The following is a 16,939-nucleotide window of genomic DNA, read 5'->3' as shown; positions in this document are numbered from 1 at the left end:
TTTAACTCTTACATCAAACTTAGGAGGTAGATAATTACTATTATGAACCCAATTTTATAAACATAAGCTGAAAGCAATCTTTAGATGAGATCTGTCTGACTCAACAGTGGTTTCTTTAACTGTCCTAATTTTTTTTTTTTTTTGGCCATGTTGTGCAGCCAGGGATCGAACCCGTGCCCCCTGCAGTGGAATCGCAGAGTCCTAACCACTGGACCGCCAGGGAAGTCCCTAATTAATTGCCAACATTTCATATAAAAATCTAGGTTTTCCCCTGCTACTGAAAAACTCAAAGATCTGCTACAGTAGACTGTCATTCCCTCATGAGCAGTGGGCACGCACCTAACGGCACAGGCTCTCTCAAGTTCACCACAGTAGCCAGCCACCCCACTTCAGTCATTTCAACAGCTGGGTCTCAATGCCAATTCACCTACCTAATAGCTCTGTGTCCTTAAATATGCTCCTTTACCTCCCTTTGTCTTATTTTCTTCCTCTGAAATATGGAGATAATAATGGTATATACGACAGAGGGTTACTGTGAAGGTTAAGAAAGATAATATATATAATACATACAAACCTCTAGAAAAATACCTAGCATTGTCAGGGCTTAATAAATGTTAGTTATCATTATTATCTTGCCTGTCTGCCTGATATCTGTAAGCATCTGCATTTGCAATCTTTGACTTCATTTTAAAGAATGTTAAGTGAAAAACTACTACGTTATAATCTCAAAGCTTTGAAAATGCAAAGGAAATATGACTGGAGAAATACAAAACATGTTAACAGTGATTTTATCTGGGGTATTAATGGTATTATAGATGATTTTTTTCTTCTTCATTCTTTTCTATATTTATGGGCTGAATAGTTTCCCCCCAAAACTCGTATGTTGAAGTACTAACCCTCAATGTGACTATATCTAGAGATAGGTCTTTACGGAGATAATAAGGTTAAAAGAAGTCACAAGGATGGGTCCCTAATCCAATAGGGCTGGTGTCCTTATAAGAAAGGACACAGCAAGAAAGGAGCCATCTGCAACCCAAAGAAAGAGGCCTCACCAGAAACCAAGCTTGCTGGCACCTCGATGTTGGACTTCCAGTCTCCAGAACTGTAAGAAAAATTAATTTCTGTCATTTAAGCCACCCAGTCTGTTGTATTCTGTTAAGGCAGCCTGAGTAGACTAACACCATATGTGTTCTATAAAGAACATTTATTACTTTAAAAACTAGGAGGAGAAAGTGTTACTTAAAAAAACACACAACCTAATACTTAACAGTGTTCTTGTCATTTTAGCACTTTTAAGTATTTTGTTTAAAAGTCTTCAGAATAATATTAAAAGATATTTCACTCTTCTTACAGAAAAAAACGAAAGCTCATTATCACTACTTTTCCTGTCAAGAATGTTGTGGCCAAACAGGATGGAAAAATAATTTTAAAATCTGAGCATTTCTAATCTAGCAGGCCACGAATTTCCCTGCAATAAGTTTCTAATCTTAAAATGAAAGACATCATGCCCAGTATAAGCATGGAGCTTAGGAGGATGAGATTTAATCACAAGGTTCTGTTTAATTGAATACTTAATTAAACCTACCATGTGCTATTTTAAGTTCTTGAGATAGATCATGTGACAAAAGAGACAAAAATCCCTGCCATTACGGAACTTACATCCTAGCAGAGAAAGATAGTCAATCAACGATAAAAATAATAAGTAAATTAGGTATCATATTAGAAGGTGATAAGCACTACAGAAAGAACAGAGCAATGTTAAGGGAAATCAGGAGTTGGAGTAGAGGCAGGTGCACCACAGGTTGCAATTTTAATTAGAATGGTCAGAGCAGGCCTCACTAAGAAGGTGGCATTTGAGTAATGAACTTAGCCATGTGGCTGTCATATGAAAAAGATTGCCAGGTGGAAGGAATAGTGAGTTCAGAAGTCTAATGTACTAGATTTTGAACATGTAGAACAAAATTCCACAGAATATTGGCAGATGCCATAACATGGTTATACTGGATGTGTTTAATGTGTACCCAAGTCCTGTTTTAACGTCATTTAACAAAACGTACCTTCCTAAGCTTTACTATCTAGGAAAAAAAATATTGCCATATATAGTGGAAGAATAGATAGTAAGAATAGTAGCTACCACTGCTGAGTATTTACTATGTGTGAAGTGTTTTACAAACTTTATTTAATTCTCACAAATTTCTATAAGAAGGGTATCATTGGTCCCATTTTACAGATCATGGAACTGAGGCTTAGAGATGTTGGTATTTAGGTGAGTTATCTCTAATGAGTAAACTGATTTTAATATACAGGCACACCTCGGAGATATTGAGGGTTTGATTCCAGACCACCACAATATAGCAAATATCGCAAGAAGTGAGTCACACATATTTTTTGACTGCATATAAAAGTTATGTTTACACTATACTGTAGTCTATTAAGTGTGCAATTCTGTCTAAAAGCCTGTGCATTAAGTGTGCACTGTGTCTAAAAACTGTATGTACCTTAATTAAAAAATACTTTATTGCTAAAAAGTGCTAACCATGATCTGAGCCTTCAGCGAGTCAAAATCTTTTTGCAAGAGTAAAAGATCACTGGGACTTCCCTGGTGGTCCAGTGGGTGAAACCCCATGGTCCCAATGCAGGGGTCTGGGTTCGATCCCTGGTCGGGGAACTGGATCCCACATGCCGCAACTAAGAGTTCGCATGCCACGACTAAAAGATCCCACGTGCCGCAACTAAGACCCAGCGCAGCCAAATAAATAAATAAATAAATGGGGTTTTTTTTTTTTTAAAAAGTAAAAGATCACTAATCACAGATCACTATAACAATATATAACAAATATAACAATTATGAAAAAGTTTGAAATATTGTGGGAATTACCAAAATGTGACAGTGACACAAAGGGAGCAAATGCTGTTGGAAAAATGGTGCTGGTCGACTTGCTCAATGCAGGGTTGCCAAAATCTCCAATTTGTAAAAACCACAATATCTGAGAAGCACAATAAAGCAAAGTGCAATAAAACGAGGTAGACCTCCATGTGCGCATTTCTTAATCACTCTCCCCACAAAGAGAGCTTCCTTTACCTGGCATAGATAAGGAAAACACTAGCCATTTTGAGACAAGATTTACAAGATGGGAAAAAATAATTTCTAAGAAACTTAGAAATTGCATTACTGGCAGAACATCAGACTCAATAAACTAATCTGATCTGGCAACTTCTAAATTCCTAATTTAGTGAAACAGAACATAACGCCAACTAGAAAGAAAACTACACAGCAAAGTACATAATAAACATAGCAGCTGTCATAAAAAAGGGCCTGCAGCTCCTTCAGTAACCACATAGTAGTATAAGTTGTATGAAGGATAGTTCATCTTTATCCCTACACTTGATCACTGTTCCAATACCACCTTAGCAGAAATAATGCCACCTACAAAATTTGACTTCACTTAGAGAATTCAGGACACTTACTGACGTAATAGGACAGTTTCAATACAATTTAATTCAGAGGTCAACCCAGCTGTGTGGCTACCTGGCTGCCAGCCAAAATACATAACCTTTGCCCACTGTAGATGATCTCTCCGCAATAAAGAAGATACCTGAAAGAAATACAAACGAGCAAACTTTCATTTATCAATCAAACTTAACACGTAAAATACGGGCTTACTTGTTACATATAAGAAGTCTTCTTTAACTCAAAGTCCCTTCTGGAAAATCTTCATCCTGGGAATCTTTTATTTCTTCTTCACTGAAAATAAGCATAATTAAGGGGTGTGTAAACCTTGAACATCGAAACTAAAATGAAACTGAAATCACTTGTTAGTCATATGTGGGATTTTCTAATCCAGTGAAAACAGTCTGTATCATTGTGACCACAGTACACTCCTTTTTAACCATCACATTGGGGGAAGGAATTACATGGCTCCTTTTACAGGTTGACTAGGTTACAAGCCTTTACTGTATTATCAATTAAGTTTTAAGAAAATACAATTTGCCTCACAGTATATCTAAGTGGACAATTCATGTTTGAAAGGGAGAGAGAGAGAGATTCTTGAATCTGAAATACTCTAATAAAGAATTTATCATTAACAGAGCCTACCTGTTTTTTCAAACTGTATATACCTTCTCAAACCCTATGCCCCAAGAACATATGATTGTTGGTTTCTATTTTGAAAATAAACACTACAGTTCTTCTATTTCCAAGCCTTTGCTCAAGGTTATTTACTATTTACTTCTACCTCCATCTTCCTGAAGTTCTATGTCTTGAGAATCAGCTCAAAACCCACCCCCTCTAAGTTTTCCCAGATCTTTCCAGTCAATTTGATTCTCTCCTTCCTCCTTGCAATCCCATCACTTTAGCTATACTTCTCTAGGATTTACCCACATATGCTTTAAAATAAGATCATATACATCTCCTTCCTGGTTAATACACCTCTAGAAAGCTAACTATCTTATTCATTTTAACACACATCCACACATCTACAACAATACTTTACATGTTATAGGTAGAGGATAAATTATTGTAAATGTAACTGAACAGAATGTAAGAATCATTGGTCTTATTTCTTGGGGAGGAACTTAAACTTCAAGTCTCATTGCTAAACACATTCACAAAGACTCAATTTTCTCTCTGTAGCCTGTATCTTTCTTCTGAGCTCAACCCATTATCTCTGTCTGTAGATTTCTTGACGGGGATATCCCACAATCACCTCAATTTAGACTAGCCTAAACCAAGTTCATTACCTACCCTCTGTTCCTCCTCTTCTGCTAGTGTCTAATGTCTCCTTCTATGACTCTACTCGAGTCACTTAACTTTTAAATTATTTGTTGGGCCCCTTTCTTCATCTACCCAGTGAAGAGCTTGACAATGAATTCAATAAAATCTTGATGGAAGGCACAAGGGAAATTTTAATTAAAAAAAAAAAAAAGCTAAGGGACAAGAGAATGGAGCTGCCCATGTAATTAGTTCCACCCTCTTCTCAAAGGTTTGCTGACTTTCCAGCAGAGATTTTTTAGAAAGGGAAAATAGCTTCTTGCCTGAAGAGCTATTAACTGATAGCAGACAAATATATAAATATTGCTGAGCTGAAAATACCTGATGTAGGGAATTCTGATGGTTATTCCAAGCAATTTTTAAAGGACTTACTGCTTGCCTTCCCATTGCAAAGGGGATAATTTACGTGATTATTTCAATGAAGGTTTTTGAAACACATGAAGAATAGACCTTTGAGACACAGGCAAAGAAATCTGTCACACATAATCCAGGTGTGTTTTCAAGAAATTTGGAGTATTAAACTGATGATTTGTAAAATAAATACTGTATAAATAGCAAGAGTCCTTTCTTCAGGAATTCCTGACCAAAAAAAAGGATGTTAAAAATGCATGTCCATGTTTATTGCTAATAAATAAAAATAAAATTAATCTTTGTATATTAAAAAAATACGCATGTCCAAATTGTAGAACCACAGGCATCTCATGTGTCAAGTTCTCACTTGTTTTGAAAAAGGGGTCTGGGGTGCCGGTTACATAATTGGCGTCACTAAATACAAGTGATCGTGGGATCCGTGCATTTCCTTTTAAGTACACTGTAACTCGATTTTTTTTTTTTTAATGGGGAGGGTTAGTTAACACTGGGGTAGTTAACGCTCAGCAGATTAGAAAAGGACTCCTTACAAAGATAAGTCCTTCACGTCCTGGACCCAAGCCCCCAACACGCAGGCCGCCCCGCTCCTCTGGGTAGGCGAGCGGCGCGAGGCGGGAGAGGAGCTCCCTGAACCCGCGGGCGCGGGGCCGGTGCGGGCGCACGGCAGGGAGACGAACAGGGCTTCAGACGCAGCGCTGGGCTCCCAGAACGCTCACCTGGGCAAGTCCCCAAGTCTCCGTCTTGCGTTCGTAAAACGGACATTAAAATAGTGCCTTCCTCTTCACGTTGGGAAGCTTAAATGAGAGAGTGGCACTCAGCACAGCGGTAAGCGCTAAATAAACCTTCGTTACTGCTGTTTATTGTAAAAGGACACACACACACACACAGGACACACACACAGGACACAGGACACACACAGGACACAGAGGACACAGGACACACACACAGGACACACACAGGACACACACACACACACACAGGACACACACACAGGACACGGGACACACACACGACACACACGACACACAGGACACACACAGGACACACGACACACACACACGACACACACACACACAGGACACACACACACAGGACACACGACACACACACACACACGACACACACACACACACACAGGACACACGACACACACACACACGACACACACACACAGGACACACAGGACACACCACACACACACACACACACACCCCTCACCCTCGCCTGAGAACCCTACGAGCGATCCTTCCCGGGATTTTGTCCTCAGTAACTAACCCCAAACCCCTCGCTCCATCACAAGACTTCCCCGGTTAAAAGGTCTCTCGTGCACTTGAATGAACTCGCCTGCCTGAACACAAACTCCTGCGAAGGCACCAGTTTCTATGACAGGCGGCAGCGCCCTCAGGCCGGGAACCCAGCCTGGCCTCGGGCCGCCTCACACCACACGCCCGCGAACTCCCTCGCCCTGCGGCCCGCCAAACCCGGGCAGCGTCACGTGGCCGCTGGCCCCGCCCCTCGCGCAGCAACCGACTCCCCCTCCCTTCCTGCGCCGCTCGCGCGTCGTCACGTGCTCCCGGGCCCCGCCCGCGGCACAGCGGCTGATTTCCCCTGCCCTCCCCCGCGCCTCACGTGACCTCTGCCCCTGGCCCAGCAGCAGAGCCCCACCCCGCTCCGCAAGCGCAGCGTCACGTGACCGCTGGCCCCGGGACCTAGGGCCTGGTTGCTTGTTCCGCGCTCCGGCGGCTGTTCTCGCTCCGCGCGGGCGAGCGGCAGAGGTGGAGATGGCAGCCGCCCTGCAGCGCGTCGAACGGCTGTCCAGTCGGGTGATTCGCGTCCTGGGCTGTAACCCGGGCCCCATGACCTTGCAGGGCACCAACACCTACCTGGTGGGGACCGGCCCCAGGTAAACGTTTCACCCCCCACCCCGCATCCTACACACCGACCCGCGGGACGCATGGAGCTGGGGCTGCGAGGGCTGCTTGCCGCGGGCGGAGAGACTGTGCGCCCGCAGCCGGCACCGCGGCGTCCTGCCCCAACCGGGCGGGACCACCCGCAGACGCCCAGGTGCAGGACCTCCCCCACATCACGACCACCCTGGGTGGTCAACTGTCTAGCTTACAGCTGGCCAATGAAAAAAATCACTTCGTGGTTTTGAGACCTAATTTACTTTGCATGATATGGAATGCCAGGATGAGCGTGATTAAGCTGTTGAGAAACTAGAATCGCCTGGAGTTAATCCAGGAAAGCGTTTACTTTCCACACGTGACTTTCACTGGTGTTTGGCCCGGAGTTTAACTTCGGTTCGCAAAAGCGATTCGTTGTGCTGAGGCCTTTTTCTTAACTCAGCAGCAGAGGGCAGGATTTTCTTGCTTCAAATTGCTCGAGTCTGTTGAAGAGCCCCCTAGCTCTCGGGAAAGAGAAGCTAACTTTGTTTTTGTTGCTGTTGTGTGGCCTTATTTAAATTGCTCTGCGGAGGGAATAACCTGTCTGTATTTCTAAGATTTTTCTCTTGTTCAGATGCATTCTGTTTTAGTGGAATTATGCAGAAATGGGAACATGTGATTTACTGCACAATAAGTGCATTGAGCAATTTTTGTATAGTACTTAGTCTTTAGTATACTCTAGATAATAGAAAATTAAAATAAGATATAGTTCCGCTTGAGCCCAGAATTTAATTGTTCAGTCCGGACGTGTTACAATTAGTAAAATATAGTTGATTACTAAAAACGGTTTAATAAGTATAGTTTATTGGGCTTTCATTTGAAGTATCCACTGTATTTGGCTTTTTCCAGTAAATCACAATTTTAGAAACAGCAGGATGGAGGGTCTGGAAGTACTGCACATCAAGCAGAAAGCAACAAGTTGAGTCCAGGGTAAACAAGGCAGGGTCAGAGCTTTGAGCTGCCTCCGGAATCGAGGAGAACAGAAAATTAAGCAGAAAAAACACCTGATATCTCGCATAGAGTCTGGGTTAGCTGAGACTCCCTCACCCTAGGAAGTCCATAGGTATGCTTTTCACTTTTCAGTGTGTCATCTTAAACGAGCTCTAAAAGACAGTACCTAACATGAAAATTGCATGTAGTCAAAATTATCCTAGAAAGTCTCTCAGGAAAACACCATGTTGGAGATCAGTGTACTCTCTCAGTAAGTTCAACACAGCCTGCTTTTCTTCCAGTGGTGAAACAGATGACTGGTTCTGTTTGAAAACCAGATGAAGAAGTTGGCTTAGGTTTAGGGGCCATGTTGTATGAAAAATCCATACTGTGTCTTTAAACACTAGAATCACACTCCGCGTGGCAAGGTGCTGGTGCTAAAAGACATGAGGAACCTGAAACTGATCGAGGGAAGAGCAGATTCACGGCCTTCCATCTTACACTGCTTAGACTACTACCCACAAAAACGTAGGGAGTGGAACGGCCAGTGGAATCACTCATAGATGAGAGAGAGGTGATGATGAACCCATGTAGTTGAACTAGAATAAGTTAATGTACAGGTGCTGCTGCTCTGCTGTATAAAGTAGATGTTAGGTGGCTAGAAATGAATATTAATTGGGTCCAAGTAAGTGGTTCTGATAATGGTATCCATCTGCTCCACTAAGATCACAGGTGCCTCCTGGATCACTAAACCCAATGGCATTTTTCCATTCCCATCTTATTTGAACTTCAGTATCTTTTGATGCTATTGACCACTCCCTCCTTGATTTGCTTAACACCGCATTCTCCTGGTTTCCTCTCACCTCTCTAGCTACTCTTATACAATTTCCTTAATAGAATCATCCTCTATACCAGGTATTTTAAGTGTTTGAGCCCTTCACAAGGCAATCCTACTCTTTCTTCTGTTCTCATTGTTATGTTCTTTACCTAGGGGATCTTGTCTACTTCCTTGGCTTCACCTGTTTTATTCATTAATAACTCCCAAATTTATAGCTCCAATGTAGACAAATCCAAGCTTCATCTTCAGACTAGGATAGCCAACTGGTTTCTTAAATCTCTAGTTGGATGCCTCACAGCCACTTGAAGCTCATTGTTTCCTACTGGTCTTCTTCCAGTCATCCAAATCTTGGTAAAGAGAACCATCCCCACATTTGATCAAGGCAAATACTTAAGTACCCTCCTTGACATTTTTCTTTGCTTCCTGCACACACATATCCAAGCCATTAAGAAGATCTCAGCATTTTCACTGCTGTCACCCAGTCCAAGCCAGTACAGCTCTTGCTTAGGCTTTTAAAATAGTCTGGCTTCTCTGCATCTACTTCTGTCCCTCTTCAATCCATTCTCCCCCACGTAGCCAAAGGAGTATTGTGGGGTTCTTGTTTTTTGTGTTCTGGTCTCTTATCCTGCAGCAGGGTAGCCTAGCTTATTCACTGGCTAGTTTCAGGGTTCCAGTGGAGTGAGAGGAAGCACGGAAAGACCTGGAGGCTGAGGCTTACGAATGGCAAGCCATCACTTTCATGTCAGTCTGTTTTCAGTAGGAAAACCCAGTGTAAGTCCATACCCAAAGGATGAGGAAACAGACTGCCATCCTTGATGGGAGGAGCTTCAAAGTGACATTTCAAGGGACATTATTATACGTAGGTGAAACTTGAAACTTTTTTTTCCTTGCAGTATGCTTAAAATGAGGTCTGTTTGTAAAGTAGTAATACAACTTGGTCTTGATTAAGTTGCCCTTTAATAAAACACCTCTGGTATTTTTTTAAAGTTTTTGGAGACATAATATTCCTTACTGACTGTTTTAAATGTGATTTGATAAAAAAGAAAGCCTTCATTCATAGTAGAAAACTTTCTAAGTGCCTACTGTGTCTCAGGCAATATACTAGGAGTCTCCTATGGACTTAGGAGAAAAAATACACACATAACAATAGTTTTGCTTTCACTTGGCTTGGCGAATTGTAGATACCATAAATCAAATAGCCCCCAGGGAATTCCCTGGTGGTCCAGTGGTTAGGACTCCATGCTCTCACTGCCGAGGGTCTGGGTTCAATCCCTGGTTGGGGAACTAAGATCCCACTAGCCTCAGTGTGGCCAAAAAAACCCAAAACAACAAAAAACATATAGCCCCCAAAATGGATATATAATTTACCATTTGACGAGGCCAATGAAGAGTAAGTCTAGAGTTCTGGAACCATATAATTAAAGATTTTAATCTAGTCACTGTCAAGAGAGGTTTTGTAAGGGTGTGGCAATTCAGTTGACATCAGAAGTCACAGAAGAGATGTGTCTGGCTGCATTTAAAACTTTGTGACTCACCAACATAACAGAGTTGGATTTTTTGGAAAATGGAAACTAGAAGGCCTTGTGATATTCTGATCTCCGATCTATCTCATCACCCTGAGTCAAGCTTCTCTCCCATCCCGGCCACATGGGCTCTATCCACTCCGCCTCAGAGCTTTCATGCCTGCTTTCCTCTCTGTCTCCCACTTATCCTTCTCTTCACCCAGCCACCCTCACTCATCCTTTAGAGCTCTGTTAAAATATCATTTCCTCAATAAAGCCTTCCCTGACGCCTTACACTGTGTTAGGTTAATGTAACACACTGCCTTAGCATTCCATACTTGGCATGGCCCTTATGTCAATAATAAAATGATTTTTTGTGTGTAGGAAGAAGCTTAATGTCTTTCCCCAACTCCACTCCCCACTAGAATATAAATTCAATGAAGGCTTATTTATTACTATATCTCTGGCACCTAGCACAGAGCCTTGTACATAGTACAGTAAATATTTGCTGAATGAATGAGCATTCTCTTTTTCCCTTCATTTGCTCTGTTAGGATTCTATTACTGCTGGATAACTGCAGTTTTAACCAGTCTTCCTTCCCGTTTCTGATCAGCCCATAGATGCCTAATGAATTTCCCTAAAGCACTCAGACTTACTGTGATGCCTAGTACAGAGGTATTCAGTAAACATTTGAATGGACCAATAATAGCCAGATCTTCCAAAGAGTATTTCCACATTCCTCCTCTGCCTAAGAACCTCTAAAAGATGGATTTTTAATCTTTACTATCAAAATTGTAAATACCTTGAGGGTGAGTATACTATTTCTTCTTAATAGGAAAAGGCAGTCTAGGGGACTAGTTGGGGTTAAGACGCTGGGCTCTGATTATCAGGTCCCAGTACCTGGCTCATGGCTGTGGACAAGACAGTTGATTCGCTAAGCATCAGATTCCTTCTCTATACAGTGAGGGTTGTATCGTACTCACCTCAGACGGATGTTATGAGGATTCAGTGAAAATTCATATCTAAAGTACTTAAATTCTAGCACGGGGAAAGCACGTCAGCTATTACTTTCTCACTTTTTCCTCCCTTATAGCATCCAGATAATACTGGGTTTATAGTAGGTGCTCAGAAAGTACTTAATGATTTCGTAAGAGGGACAGCAAATTGACAGAGGCCATTTAATAGCTATCTCAATGTTGATAGAAAATACCTAAATGAGGAAGTTGATGCCACTAACTCCCGTTAGTTGAAGAATTTTTTTCTCCGTTCACGTAGCAGATTGTTACTGCGTGCCAGGCCCTGTGCTCTGGTGAATAAATTGGTCACAGACCTGTACAGATGCTTCTGCACTCTTCTCTTGTCCCCTGGATTAGCATAACTCGCATTTGCAAAATGACATCCTAAGATGGGGTATTGTCTGGGGCTGTGAAGGACACAGCCCACCTAGAGATGACAGTGTCTGATCCTCTGCACCAACTCTTCACAGACGTCATTGATAGACTTGCTGTTTGTTAAGGAGGGAACAAGCTTTTTTTCCAGTTTACAGCTGAGCTTGTACTTAGGCCAGATGAAGAATGATTCTAGGTGTTTCCCATGGAGTCCACTTCCTCCAGAGACGCACAGTGTGTCTTGAATGGACAAGTGACTGTGAAACCGAGTCCCCCTAAAGCCACGCTTCCTTACCGAGTTTATGACTAATCTCTCTATCGAAAACTTTATTCCCTTTCTTGTCTCCTCTGCCCTCAGTCCTGTGCTACCTAAATATTCATCCACCAGAGTCAGATGACTGAAATTGCTGTTAACAACATCGTTCATGTACTAAAATTGCTGTTACAGATATCATCATTAACGTACAAAGTCAGGTTGTTTCTCCAGAGCAAGATGGGTTTTTGTCTTGCAAGAAAGGCATGGCACGTAGCAGATCATTCGTAAACAGTTATTGATGAATTAATACACAAATTGAATGACTGAAACTTTGCATCAAGGTGAATCATCTCTCCCCCAGCCTGAATTCAGGAGGGATTCCTGTGAAACAGCGTGAATTTAAGAAGTCAGTGAATTGGTGCTGGAGGAGGAAAATGTCACCCTGATTTCTTCCAGAAAACTTCAGAGAGAAAGACCATGATCCCATAAAATAGTGAGGAAAGGCAAACAAAGTAGAAGGTGGGTTCAGAGCCACAAGCAGAAAAAGATAACTAATGAGGTGGTCTGAGTAGAGAAAGGAAGCAGCTCAGACACTCCCCGACACTTCCCTGCTGCCTGCACTTTCACATAAGGCAGCCTGTGTAAAACTTCGGTGATCCGTTTTGTGTATAGTGCAGAAGACTAGGTTTCCTTAGGGATACCATCGAATCAGATTCTTTCATATCTCCGAGACATTTGAGGATGTTGTAAAAGATCTCAAAGGCAGCATGGATAAAAGCGTGTATTCTGGCGCCAGAATACCTGGGTGCAAATGCTGCTTCTGCCCTATCTTTGCAGAGTAACCTTGGGCAAGTTACTTAATTTCTGGATATAATAATGAAAAGCCTACTTCAAAACGGTGTTACGAGAAATACAATTGTTAAAATATGTCAGGTGCTTGGAACAGTGCCTTATTTCTTTTAAGTGCTATGTAAGTGTTCAATACCATTGCTGTTATTCCTTGTTCAGACTCACATTTGTAAGGTTTTTTCAAAGAACTTTCTGAAGGTGAGATGATTATAGTTAAGCTGAAATAACATACAGCTGGTTTTCAAGCACGTTGGAAGCGAGGCAATCTGTGCAGTTTCTTAAATGTAATGTAAATTATCTGTGTGAGAAATATGCTGATACAAACTCTGTGTTCCGACTGTATGATTATCTTCCATTTAATTTTCAGGAGAATCCTCATTGACACTGGAGAACCAGCAATTCCAGAATATATCATCTGTTTAAAGCAGGCTCTGACAGAATTTAACACAGCAATCCAGGAAATCATAGTGACCCACTGGCACCGTGATCATACCGGAGGCATAGGAGATATTTGTAAAAACATCAATAATGGTAAACAGAAAACATTCATTAAGCTCATTGAAGAAAACTGTGTCTTCGGAATAATTTACTTCAGTTAACAGAGCTAAGTAAGCTAGTAAACCATTTACTAGCTTACTTACATATTTAAATGGTACTTTCAGAAATTACTGTAACTTGAACACTATCCCCAGTTTTAACAGAGGAGGAAAGGAAAGGTCCTATTTTCTGTTTCAGATCTCTTTTCCCTCTTATTTTTCCCCTTTGGCCAGTGATGAAGATCAGTTTTAATTTAGTTTGTATGACAATTACTCTTTCAGATTTAATAATAACTAACTACTGTTGAGCATTTACTGTGTGCCAGGCACTGTGCTGAACATTTGGCCTGAGTACTGTGAGGTGGATATGTTCTTGTCCACATTCTAAATGTGACCTCACGTCTTCCATAACATAAGGCAATTACCACAATGAACTGAAATACTAGGGAAAGATCATTGTATTGATAATTCTCTGTCCCTGAAACCTATTCAGTACTGACACCTTACCATCTCCCTTATTCCCTCATCCCACCGTCACACACATAGATTCATCCATCCATCCATCCATTCATCCACTCATTCATCCATCCATCCATCCATTCTTTCTTTTAGTAAATACTGGAGTCACTGCTAAATCGGTGTCATTCTTGGCACACGGGACCTAGCAGTGAGCAAAACAAAGACCGCCTTCATGGAGCTTTGTTCTAGTTGGGAAGGTAAATGGTAAATGAATCTTAGGTCAGATGGTGACAGGTGCTATGAAGAAAAATGAAGCGACATGAAGGCAAGGGGAGAGAGAGTAAAGCGGAGGAGGGCGGTAGCAGTGGTGTCTGGGGTGGAGGGAGAGGGGGTGAGCTGTACAGTGTCTGAGAGGAGGGCACACCCAGCAGAGGGCATTGCCGGGGCAGAGACACTGGAGTGGGACTTTGTGTGTGTCCAAGGCACAGGAGAGACAAGGAGGTCAAGAACGTTCATTCACAAAAGGGATGCATGTAGGCATTTGACTAGTATTTTTTAATGTTTGTAACTATCTTTTTAGGCCTTGAGACTGTAATTGGGACACCAAGATATTCTCAGGCACAGCCCCCAATATCACCAGGCGGCCCATTGTAAAGACCTGTCTCCCCTCACTCTCTTACCCTCTAACCTCCTTTCTTCTAATCCGAAGGGACTGCCCTCCGCAGGAAATCATTCTCTCTTAGTCTGACCTGTCCTCACCTTTCTTTCTCTTGTCCATCATTAAATTTTGTGAATTAAAAAACTATGCTGAGGATCCTTAATTAGCTTTGGCCAGCTCTTTTAGCATGCGGGTCAGCTTGAAAAATTGAAATGTTTATGGCCCCCTTTCTCTCCTTCATAAATCAGCTTTATTGAGCTTGAATTTACATACATGAAATGTACCCATAAAATGTATAGCTTGGCAAACACCTATGTGACACCTCCAATCAAGATAAAGAACGCTCCCACTACCCCAAAAAGAGGTCCCCTCATGCCCCTCTGCAGTGATTCCCCCTCCAGCTCCAGCAACCACTCATCTGCTTTATACCACCATAGATTAGTTTTGCCTGTGTTCTAAAGTTTCCTAGAATGGAAGGATACGGCATCACTCTTTGTCTGGCTTCTTGCACATTAGCACCTTGTTTTTGAGATTCACCCATTTCATGCATCAGTAGTTTGTTCCTTTCTTATTGCCAAGTAGTAATCCATGGTAGAAATATACCACCATTTGTGTATCCATTCACCTGTTACTGGACATCTGACCCACTTCCTTTAAATTAAAAATTAAAATAGTTTGGGGTTCCCTACAAATAATGAATACTTATATGATAGATTACCTATTATGTTGATTTAAAGAAAATCAAAAAGAAATTTGACAATGCTTTATAGCCACGAAAACTTTAATACTTGTTTGAGAAGTGGCTTGTTGTGTTTCGTTCTGAACTTTATTGAAGCTAGACCAGCTACGTGCAGACCTTGAGTCCCTCAGCACTGAAATTGTTCAGGGTTACCTTTCAGGATCTCCCCCCAAAAGTTCCATGTATTTCTTCATTCTCTAAATCCTTAATCACTAGCATTCTTGTTCCATTTTGCTTTATGATTTCTTTTTATTCCATATTTTAATTATTAGTTTAAATTTTTTATAATTTTGTTTAACTATTAGTGTGGCAGAATTTTTCAAGTACTTTACAATGCTAACATCCTGTGTTTTTACAGCCCACACCAAAATTATGAATGCCATTTGTAAGATTTCTATGGGAAGTTACAGTAACTCTGAAGCAGTCTGCCTACAAAAATTTAAACTATGATCAGTGTATGATTTGGGAACTCCTAGTGGCTTACAGGGAGCCAGAATTTTACCAGACATGAGAACTGTATAGCCCCAGGCTGCTCAAGTTTTTTGTTTGGGCTTGGTTTTGGGCAAATCTTGTAAAATATATTTTGTTATCTAATAATTATTATTTTGCAGCTGAAGTTGGGCCTTTGCCATGTATTTAACCTCCGAGTCCTAGGAGTCAAATGTTTGCTTCTTGCTATTCAATTAGAATGTGTTTTTATTAGAAAGTATTATACATGAGCAATATCACATGTTTGTATCAGCTTAAATAATTAGCATTGGCAATGATATTATAATCCATAAACCTTAACAAATGACTGAGGGTTTCCTCCTGTTAAAATAATTACATGATAGAGACAGAAAGTAGATAAGTGGTTGCCAAGGGCTGTGAGAAGGAGAGAACAGGGAATGAGTACCATTGGGTATAGGGTTTCGGAATGTTCTAAAATTTTATAGTGGTTATGGTTGTACAATTCTTTGAATACACTAAAAAAAAAAACCAGCAACAACAGTGAATTGTACATTTCAAAAGGGTGAATTTTATAGTATGTGAATTACATCTCAATAAGCTTTTATTTAAAATAATAATTACTATTATATGATTGATTTCAGCATGCCCTTCTCCATCTTGCCTGTGTAGATTGCTACTGTGAATAGGATATGTGTTTTCAAATTTGCACATAATTTTAAAAACTGGCACGGAGTTATTTTATAGTGTGACATTTGTTTTGTAATTTTGAGATAGTTGTGAGTTTTCTGGAAGGATCATCTGCCTCACAACTAGAGATGTAGTATCTCCACTTCTTTACTCAAAAACAAAATTATGCAGATTACAAATAAAAACAAACAAAAAAACCTTGCTATCTCACTCTAGAATGAAGACAGCCTTACTGTGTAATGTCAGTTCCCAGAATAGCATATTATTTTTTGCTTCAGCCTCTCAAGATACAAAGTAATGGAATTTGGCACTGGAGAGGGAAGGTCTAGTTGCTGTTGTTTTATTTTTATTATATTTGAGATATTTCTATCCTTTATCCTTCCTACTAGCCAGATTTCTATGCCTTGTCAGTTTTCCTTTGCATGTCTTTTTCTCCCTCCGCATTTCCATTGATACCACCGTAGCCCTGATGCTCATTACCCTCCAGCTGGGTTATTGCAGTCACCCCGTCATGGTCTTTCTGATCCCTCCCTCTCCAGTCTCCCCACCTACAGCTGCCATACT

General features: G+C 41.1%; 1 protein-coding gene across 1 annotated transcript in view; it reads left to right on the top strand.

Annotated features, from left to right (window-relative positions):
• Positions 1-6,823: 6,823 nt before the first annotated feature.
• The window catches only part of LACTB2 (lactamase beta 2), a 32,173-nt gene continuing 22,057 nt past the window's right edge, over positions 6,824-16,939 (top strand). Inside the window, exons 1-2 of the mRNA XM_068525556.1 lie at positions 6,824-7,043; positions 13,214-13,377. Coding sequence (XP_068381657.1) covers positions 6,922-7,043; positions 13,214-13,377 — 286 coding nt within the window. The 5' untranslated portion in view covers positions 6,824-6,921. The remainder of the gene's footprint in view (positions 7,044-13,213; positions 13,378-16,939) is intronic.

The sequence above is a fragment of the Eschrichtius robustus genome, chromosome 17 (genome assembly GCF_028021215.1).
Source record: "Eschrichtius robustus isolate mEscRob2 chromosome 17, mEscRob2.pri, whole genome shotgun sequence".
NCBI lineage: Eukaryota > Metazoa > Chordata > Mammalia > Artiodactyla > Eschrichtiidae > Eschrichtius > Eschrichtius robustus.
The sequence above is the reverse complement of the archived record's forward strand: the minus strand, read 5'-3'. Positions and strand labels throughout refer to the sequence as shown.